At 41.1% G+C, this 10,478-nt stretch overlaps 1 protein-coding gene across 1 annotated transcript; it reads right to left on the bottom strand.

The window, feature by feature from the left end:
- Window positions 1-676: 676 nt before the first annotated feature.
- On the bottom strand, window positions 677-9,756 carry CUNH5orf30 (chromosome unknown C5orf30 homolog). The gene is made up of 2 exons (XM_008921426.2): window positions 9,604-9,756; window positions 677-1,574 (listed from the first exon to the last, which is right to left on the bottom strand). Exon 2 carries the CDS (start codon window positions 1,551-1,553, stop codon window positions 930-932), a length of 624 nt encoding a protein of 207 aa, XP_008919674.1. The 5' UTR covers window positions 1,554-1,574; window positions 9,604-9,756; the 3' UTR covers window positions 677-929.
- Between the last annotated feature and the right edge of the window lie 722 nt (window positions 9,757-10,478).

Below are 10,478 nucleotides of genomic sequence, written 5' to 3'. Positions count from 1 at the left end.
AATGAGCCCTCCAGATCTCAAGTGTTCAGTGCTTCAAGTCAACAGAATTTCCAAATCTATGCTGAAGTTATTTGACACCTTCTGCTACTATACATGGTAGAGAAATCATAAATTAAAACCAAAAACATTACTGACATACCAGTGCAAACATTCCAGTTTGTCTCTCAAGACAATGTAAAAAATAAAATCAACAATAACAAAAAAATCTTCACTCCTCAAAAGATTTGCTTTAAAGAACCCAAATACTCATTCTGAACATGTTTTATAGGAAAGGTAAAGCAATTGCTTCCATGCAGAGATTAAAAAAAAAATAACTGAAGAGGATTCAAGTAGCAAAGGTTTGCTTTATGAGCAAATCTCACCCTCATCACCAGCACAAGCACAGTCTAAAAATGTTTGAACTAGCTTGTTTAAATAGAAAGTGATTTATTTAGTCACTTTCCATGCTGTCAAAACCCATTCATTTTCCTATAGAATACAGAAACAAAAAGTAAAACCAAAGAACCTCCTAAACTTGAATACTTATCCAAGAACAGTTTCTAAGGTCAAGCCAAAATTAGCAACAACCAAGCAGACATCACCAATTTTTCAGTGTTAAATTACTGTAAATAGTAGATCTAGCTGTACAAAAAAAAAAAAAAAACAAACCAAAAATCAAAAGCTTTCTTTTTTTTTCAAACGTGTCCAAAGAAATATCCACTGATTGCAGTCAAATTTGCATCAGAAGCTTCTTGCTCAGGAAAGATTTCTCCCTCCAAGTATTTGTAACACATTGCATTGCCAAGACTCTATTCAAATAAATTACTTTCTGGTAATATTTAGCTGATACAACCACCTACAATGTGGACAGTCATGTACACAGTACAACAGTGGACTTTTGCAGCAACAGAGAAAGGATGAGAAATCATTTCTAAGTTCAAGATGACAGCTCATGTGCTATTCCTTGCAAACATACGGTCCCCTCTAAGGGTGAGGTGTTGGAGCTGGTACTGTAGCACTTCTGTGTCAGCAGGTTCCTTAGTGCTCATTTTGTCTAAATTGAGGTAGTCCAGGGATTTTGAATGAACCCTTTTACCTTTCAAAAGGCAGAGAGGCAGGGGACCATGAAGTGCCTTGTAAGGTTCATATGGTAAAGCTTTATTGCATTTATCCCCTGAGCTGGGCATCCGCCTCCTCCTCCTCCCATTTACTGCTGGGATCTCATATGGCTGGTAGTACCTACTTCTCGTTTTGTACAAACGGGAGGAGCGTGCAAGTCCTGGATCCAGCTGCTTGGAGTGCAAGTTTGGCCCAGATTCTCCTTTGTTCTCTTCAGCTCCTGTACATTTCTGGGCTAATTTCAGCAGCTCCTCTCCAGTTGTGAAGCCCACCAGGTAGTTAGAATTCATGTGGAGAATCTGGTATCCTGCAACTGTCCGCCGCATGGGCGAGCAGGGGGTACTGGAACAGCGGGGCTTTTCAGCTTCCGTCCTGCCTGCAGAGCCCACCTCTGCAAGAGGCACAGGGAGAGTGGACAGGGCAGTTCTGGACTCTCCATTTATGTCAACTTCCATTTTAAACACAAGGCTATCCTCCTAAAAAATAAAAAGAGCTTGGTCAGAAAATAGAGCCTTTATGCAACACAGGGAGCTGAGAGGGGATTGCAAAAACGGGATTTTGTATCAGCCAGACCAGTACTTCTCTATTCAGCCTTGACTTATGCTCAGCAGGATGTCACACAAGCCACTACCACCTCTAACATGGAAAGATGTGGTCACTATCACAGCAAATATACACCAGTATACTCAAGAAAACAGGAAAGCCGCCTTTTCATTTCTTCGTTTTCAGTATCATCTAAACCATATCAGTGACACAGTTACTTCACAAAACAGAAAGGTCACATTTTTTTCCAAATCCATGCTTTCTTCATTGTCAACCTCACCTCTGCTCTAAACAGAATCTAGTGGCTCTCTAGTCAGTACAGTTCACAAAAAAATTCAGCATAGCTATGTCATGTTCAAAGGCAATGAAACTCAAAGAAGAAAGCAAATTTATTATCCAAGTGTCAAGCAGAAACAATTCTGAAATTCTTTTTACACGACCATAAACCACATTCAAAAGTGCAGTAATGCTTCACAAATGAAACTGACTTAAAACTAGCTATTAACAATTTTTAAACTGCTACTTGCTGCCATTCTGAGCCTTAGGAGGTCACAGGCCAAGTAGCAAAGCAGCAACAAACAAGGAAACACTTCACTCAATCTTCTGCCATTAGATGCAAATATCACTTGGCAAAAGAAAATATTCTACCCTTATGAAAAATTTGTTTCTGTTCAGGGACTGGGAAGAAGCAGTTCAAGTAATGTTCCCAACTCTGCTTCCCTGCTTAGTCTCAAACCAACCTGCTGCCCCCTATGCTAATAAACTAGGAGCAAACAAAATCTCCATAGTTCTGCTGAAGAGGATTTTATTTGCCATTAACAAACTTCTACATGGAGAGACTATTAGTAATGTTCCTTCAGTCTTAAGTGTTCTTTTAATTCTCACAATCGTGGTCTGCTTAAGATTCTTCATTACCAATTTTTGTGTAGCATAACTGTTACAGATACACTTCATCAGTGAGCTTTTTAGCACTTTTGAGTTGGCCTGGATGATCTCCAAAGGTCCCTTCCAACTGTAACAACTCTGTAATTCTGTGAATCAAACAATACAGCTAATACAGCAAAAGCTAAATAAAAAATTAAAATACCAAACACTGAAATTTCTCACTGAAAAAAGTCCACATAAAACTCAATAATGTTGCCAATTATACTTAACTGAATTCAATGTATATTTATGGAGTCAATTAACACTTTCAGAACAGTGGAAGCAGTTGTTGTTTCCTAATGTAGCACCATACCAAGCAATGAGACAACAAATTTGATGAGGTTTCAGCCACTGAGTCAAAGACTCTAATGGCAATTTCTTAAGTAGAAATTTTGCACCATCAGCAACCATGATTACTGGAGGCGTAGCACAAAAATTTCTCATTAAAACTTTCAGCTATCCTATGGATTTAGCCAAGAAATCCTCAGTATCTGTTCTTGCTTGTTTTTACCCTGCAGTTTAGAAATCTTTCCAGGAACCTTCCACAAAGACTCAAATTGTTCTGTTAAAAGAAACGGAAATTATGCTACAAAAAAGTATAAATAAAATAGTCATACAGCAAGGTTGGAAATTAATCATATTATCTAGTCACACATAAACAGGAAAACCAACAAAAAACCCCCCAAAATTAACAATCACCTGCAACAGCAATATGTGCCCTAAAGAAAGGGAAGGAGGAAGAAATGTCTTCATGCACTTTTCAAGTTAAGGCCTTGAAAACCTGAAAGTAACACAAAGGCCCTTCTCAGAACACACCTTTCAAAATGCTTTTACTTCTGTTCGGAACATGGGGGTGCGTGCGCTGATAACAGAAAACAACTTCGAAAAATAAGCAAGCAGGAGGGAAGGAGTCAGCAGCTCACTGCCCAACAATTACCCCTCACTGGCCAAACCCACTACAAACCGAACTCAGAGCAGAGAAGCCTTCAAGAGAGAAAGTTCCAGTCTGTTCTTCAGCCTGGAACCGCACAACTCCAGTTTCTGTGCTCCAGTTTGAAGAACAGCCCTAAACCCAAGAAATCTGTCAGACACTCAAAAGCATCAGTAGCACCAGAAGCTGGAGCCATAGACATGAAAAGCTCAAGGGAACAGTACTACTGGTTGGTGACAGGAATGACTGGCCAGTCCCACAGGCAGAGGTCCAAAACTCAGTATGTACGTGCTAAGCTATTCTTTCCCAAGACTTTTAAATTTGAGTTACTCAAGCTGCCATACGGCTTCAACATGCTTATCAGGTAAAAAAACCATTTCTACAGTTATAAAGCACTTGATGACTTCTGTTATGTTCACTGGTGTTTAGTAATGTAAGCTCATCAGTAATTCTCAGCAGCAACTACAATACTGGAAAAGACAGTACTTCAGTTTAAAAAGATTATTTCTTCAGATCGCAGCTGGTTTGTCTTCTTGTTTGTCAAAGAGAATAACAGAGTGATGCCAATTCAAGGTAATTCATAATTAGAGATTTATTACTGAATCAAAGCAAAGAGAAGAGGAACAAGATGGCATATCCTCTCCTTTGCTGTTCCTCCACGTATTTAAAAAACACAGAAAATAACTAAAAATAACAGTTACCAAGAGGATTCACTCGGTCAATACACACCAGAAGTGCTTCCAGAATACAATTCACTCCAGTAAAATTTTACAAGGTTTTATCAATTCTCTTTGTAATATAAAGCAAGCTCTGCATAAAAATGAATCTGGCCCGATCCAGTTAAATAAGGATAATGTTGTCTAAAATACAGAGCCAAGAAACAGTGAAGGGAAATCCTAGATCAAATACTATAAATCACTGTATGACCTCAAAGAATACATTAATATGCTCGGGATAGTTCTTTGAGGTTAAAATCCTCAAAATCGCCACATTTTGCAAATACGAAGGCTTTCTGATTATTGAATTATTGACACAAAGGTGTCAGATATCACTTATGCCATTCCCACAGCATGGCACAAACGAAAACCAGGCATCTATGACACATTAATGCCTGACATCACACCACGCTATAATATATGCATTGTAAATCATTTGTTGTTGAAATGCATTCTCACCATGTGCCTCACTGCACTCAATAACATCTTCTGTTTGGGTTATTTTTTTCTGTTACATTTATTACCTACTGTCTTTCTGAGGAAAGAAATGTGACTTAAAAATATAAACTTTTTACTCAGAATTTAAAGACAAAGAAAGATGAAGAGGTGTCTCCTTTGACACTCCCATGCTCTGTAAAAAATTTGCATTATTTTGAAACTACCATCATCAACTGCTCTCAACAAAATAACTGCTTCCTTGTAACTTGGCATTTGTTACTTATCTCCTCACTTAGACTCTGAATTGATTTGAGAAAATGCCCTTTTTTGTTTTAGATAAGCACTGAATTTCTATCCATCCAGCAAGCAGATTTTACTTTTTCTTAAGAATCAATCTTTTATTTCCCGCTATTGTTGCAGGCAACAATATTTGTTAAGAACCACTGAGATCTATCTAATTGATAAAATGGCTGTAATTGCAACAAGCAAACGGCAGAATGGAGATGGCAACAGATTCAGTGATACCAACTCTGTAAAGGAGTCAAACATACTGAATAAAGATATAAGGCCAGTTTTGACTTTCCCTTCTCTATGCTGCTATTACTCAATATATACATTGCACTTAAAAGATATAATGTTTGTCTATCAAGCATCAGGAGTAAGTGAAGTCACCCATCATGTGTGAAGAACATGTGAACTCAGTCACATACTTTTAATCATTTCAACTATCTCTGTTTGTGAAGGGCACAAAACAAGGCCTACATCTTTCCCCCGGCAGTCTGAAAAAAAATCACCTTCATGTAGTATGTGCTCTTGGAAATCCCTGTTTCTCTGTCACTGAAATGTGCTGATGGAGTTACATATTTGTACAGCAAAATTTTCTGAAAATAATTATTTCCAACCTGCAACTAAACGAACTGAAGTATTTGGGTGAAATGGAAAAAAAAATCAAGCTAAAGCCCAGCTACGTAAGAGCATCCACAAAGGGGTCACATTTATTTTTCTAAAGCTGAGGCAGCAAGGCCACAGACCTTGAGATGTGTCAGCTCCCAGGCTGACAGGGCAAGTTGGTGATATTGCTGCCCACTCTTCCAGAGAAGGATGCTTGTTTTTAGTCATCCTCTTTACCTTCTGCTGAAGGGACTTAGACTACTATGTTGCTTAACAGCGCTTTGTTTTACAGACTGATACCATGTTTGTAGAGATATGAGTTAAAAAAAAAATAAATCACAGAGAACAAGCAAGAAAGGGATGAATAAAATACACACATTCTTCGACAGCTCTTTCTCTTAGAAGAAATTCCAAAGTCCTCTAAGCTAAAGAGAACCGAAGTAACATTAAATTGTTGCACTGCATAAGACAACATTCAAATGGAGTAAGAACTAAGTTTAGGACAGATTTCCTTCCTCAAAATCACAAGCAAGAAAATGAAATCATGCATAAGGCATATGTTATAATTCTACAGGCCTTAAGAAAACAGACGAATGGATGTTACTGAATTAATAAAGCCAGTGCAGTAACTGCAGAATGTGATGTAAAACAAAAGCCCACAAAACAACCAGTAAAATGGGGTGGGGTGATAGGGGAGTTTTGGAGGGGGGTGATCTTGTCAACAGGTAAAGTGTTAAGCCATTCACCTCTCCAGTATACTAGACAATAAATACCACATGGTTGACACAGAACTAGGAATTATATTTTCAAAAAGAAGATTACATGAATTTCTAACAATTTATTCCTACTCTGAGTACCAAGAACTATTTAACCAGTTTGTTAATTCTTGTTATTAATGTAGCTTTACACAGAAAACAATTATGACCCAGGAAACTACCTTTTCAAATTAAGGAGGATCATAAGTGCATTACTGAGGAACTACAATTAGCAACTCCAGTGACTAGCTCAGACCAGACCAGCATGGCAGAGCATACAATTTACACAAAAGAGAGACAGATGGAATGTCAAGAGTCTGACTGAGCTAATGAATTTTGTATGAGCAGACTTAGGAAGCAGGAAAAGTAAAAGCAAATGGTGGGAAAGAAGGCCACTTTAGCATCCCTTTGCCAAGCAATACTACATGGAAGTGTTTAACAGAGGATAACTTCTCTCAAATATTTAGTCTTTCATACGAACAATGGGACTTTCTTGCTGGATGGAATCACAGACGAACACTCACTCTGTCAGCAAAATGATGCTCCTGGCCAGCATAAAGGTGGTTGTTTACCATTGTTACTCATCAAAAGATGAAACAGTGAGATACATATAAAGAAGCTGATGCATATTGTAAAACATAGTTTTTATTCTTTAGCTAGCTAGTAAGTGAGTTTTCCTTGCAATTGCATTTCCATTTCTCTGTATTTCCTGTCTCCATTTCTTCATCAATCAATATCTAAGTTTCATTTTGAAAGTTCTCTCTAGTTTCAGGTTAGACCACTTAGAAAAAAACCCCGAACAACCTGACTTGTCAACAAAAAACTAAACTGCCTGTCAGAAATAATAGATAGGAAACAAAACAGAACAAAAAAGCAGAGTATTTAAAGTATTACAGATTTCACTGCATACTTATTTTTGTCTTTAAAAACCAAGATGATAATGGGACTAAAGATCTACATTGGTTTTGTATCAGATAAGAAATTCATGTTGGGGAGTATTCTCTATTGCCAAGTCTCAAAATACAGCTCTGTGACATTTTTTTGAAACTACCAACCTAAACAACCATACTAAGCCCTTTGAGACTCAGAACAGCTAATCAAATAAATACACTTTAAAAATAAGACCTACTCAAAGATATCAAGAAAAACATGTTTAATCTATGCAATTTAGTTTTCTGAGTTTTATTTTTTAACAGAAGCACTTAAAACTGCTAGTTCTTTGTCTTAACTTGATACAATCTGCAGCAGATACTTAGATATTTGTTGGCAGGGTGTATAATTCACTTATGCTATCACATCACTAAAGGTCACTTCCTCCAGTTCAGGAGAGTTACATATACAAAGGCTTTAAAGTTGTCTGCCTACTTCTCAAATGCTCCTTCCCTATCGAAATGCTACCTAAGAGTAAATATTTAAGTCATGCAAGTATGGAATAATAATTATTAAAAGTCCAACAGCACATGAAGGTACAGTAAATTTCTATTAAACTTACAACTAGTGTGAACAGAAATCTTTGTCCCAGAACACTGAGTTCATCTGACTTTGCCATAACACACTGCATTTGCATGTGATAATGCATGCCTGGTGGTCAGACCAGCAGCATAAGGCTAGTCAAGGAAGAGATTATGGAGAAAGCCATGCTATAACGTCAGTGCTGTTATACAAGAACTTAATTTCAGTGATTGCACTGCCACTGCCTCATTTCTCTCTGCTTCACAGCCACTACAAGAACTGCCCTCCTCCATCTTCATTATTCTAAAAAAGGCTCTCCCTCAAGGGGGAAAAAAAAATAAAATTAGGCAAGCACACCACGTCACACAGAATATGGTTCAAAATACACCAACAGCAGGAGGGCGGTGGTGGGAGGAGCAGCTTTCTGCCATCGATTCATTTCTGCAGGCAGCTATGCCAGCACATATGTATGGGTGTGCATGACACACTGGCCCACTCTGGAGAACACCCTGACAAAGACATGTTCATGGGAAACATCTGCTAACGTACATAATTTCCTATTTTCCTTATAATAGCTACATACACACACTGGTGCCAGATAAACCCCTATGTAAAATAGCATATAAATAACATATATAAACAATTAAGACCGGCTGTAGACCATTCAAAACAGCACCTCAACTGTACAGAGACACTCCCCCAATATCTTAATATGCAGAGACAGTATTGGCAAAACATGCCTACAACGAACCAAAAGCAGCTGAGCAAGTTCCATACTCTGTAGAGCAACTCTTCAATGCACCTGAGAGCGCACAAGGGCAGTCAGCGAGCATCACAGGCAGCACAGTGAACATTTAAACACAACTCCCAGCCTCTCTTTACTCTTCACTAAGCAAGACTTATTACAGTTACACACAGAAAGCTGGGCACTAGTGCATTTTGTTACTAGTGAGGTCATATTCAAGTTTATCACTTGCCTGAGCATGGGGACTGCCCGTGGCGATAAGTTGCAATTGAAGAGATGTATGGTTATGTATACTAAAAACATATATATAAATACATATGTATATGTATTTTTATGTATTTTATGTATTTTATGTATTTTATGTATTTTATGTATTTTATGTATACTAAAAACATATATATAAATACATATATATACTAACACTGGATACAGGTGCTAACAGGTGAACTCTGCGGCTTTCCCACCGCTCACACCGCTACTCCTGGCTGGCAGAGAAAGCGCCCTGGAGAGGCCTCCCCGCAGGCTCCAGGCCCTGCACACACGGCACTCCCCGCACACACACGGCGGCCGGGACCAGCGCCCCGGTGTCCTCCCAGACCTGCCCTGCCTCCTCCTGCAGGCCAGCCCCGCCGCGCCCGGGGCCGCGATCCCCGCTCTGCCCCGGCCCCGCCCGCCGGGCGGCCCCGCCGCGGCTCTTGAGGGCACAGAGGCGCCAGGGCCGCCGCCCGCTGGAGCCCAGGCCGTGCCGAGCGGCTCCCCCGATCGCGGGACGGCATCCCCGCGGCTCCCCGGCGGGCCCACCCGCACCGCGCCAGCCCTGCGGCACCTCCCTGGGCCCGGGCCCAGTCGCCGACCCTGCTCCAGGAGCCCGCGGGCAGGGCCCGGGGCTCCATCCCCTCCCCGCCCGGTCTACCTGCGCCGGGGCGCGGGCGCGGGGCGGCGGGGCCGCGGGCGGAGCAGCGGCCGGGGCGGCGAGCAGAGACCCACTTCCCCGGGCCGCCGGCGCGGGCTGAGGGCGGAGCGGCCGGGACACGCCGCGGAGCCGCCGCCGCGCACCGCCCCCCCTTCCCCGCCCTCCCCGGCCGCAGCCGGCTCCTGCTCCCATCCCACCTGTGCTGATACTCCCTAGCAAGCTTTAGTGTCGCATGCCATTTCTCTTCGTACACGACTGTGAGGATGGATTGAGTAACCATCTCTCGAGTAGCCATCTCTTGCTGACTCGCTCCTCCCTGAAATACCGCCCGTCTCCACCGATAACCTCTGTGGTATCTCATGCACACAAAGTTTGGACACGGTTTATGTGTGACTAGGTAATATGAGTAACTGGGTGTTGCCCATGCAGAGGCCATGCTCTGTCCTCCCTCTGATCCCAGTGGTCCTGTCAAGAGGGTTGCAGGTCATTTGGTCTTCAATTGCAGAGAAGGGTGTTGGCATTCCCTATGCTCCCAGACTAGCCAATCATTGTGCACCCAGATGCTCCTGGGATTTGTGTTTGTTGGAAATTCTCACCTAGGACAAGCAATGGAGTACATGAAGAACAAGGTCTTTGTACAGAATTTTAATTAAAGGCTCTGCAAGCCCTTAAGAGTCACTGAGTTTGTGAGTTCACAAAACTGTTCTAAGAACTAAATTAGTAAATTCAGTACAGAATATGGAGAATATATCTGGTCAAGCAGCAGTGTAAGAACCCACACAGAGATTAGCTAAATTGGTTGGAGCACGGTGCTAATAATGCCAAAGTTATGGGTTTGATCCATGTACAGGCCATTCACTTATGAGTTGCACTTGATGATCCTTGTGGATCCTTTCCAACTCAGAATATTCTCTGAAAATGAAGCTGGAGTGTAATTCAGAGGCATTATGATGCTCTGTGTTGCTTACAGTACATAAACTCCTTTGGTTCATGTTGACATCTGCAGTACCAGCCTGAGCCAGAAATCCCACCTATGTTGTTCTGTGGTATAAATGAGGCTATAAACTCTTAT

This window comes from Manacus vitellinus, unplaced genomic scaffold (assembly GCF_001715985.3).
Source record: "Manacus vitellinus isolate BGI_N305 unplaced genomic scaffold, ASM171598v3 scaffold_23_pilon, whole genome shotgun sequence".
Classification (NCBI taxonomy): domain Eukaryota; kingdom Metazoa; phylum Chordata; class Aves; order Passeriformes; family Pipridae; genus Manacus; species Manacus vitellinus.
The sequence above is the reverse complement of the archived record's forward strand: the minus strand, read 5'-3'. Positions and strand labels throughout refer to the sequence as shown.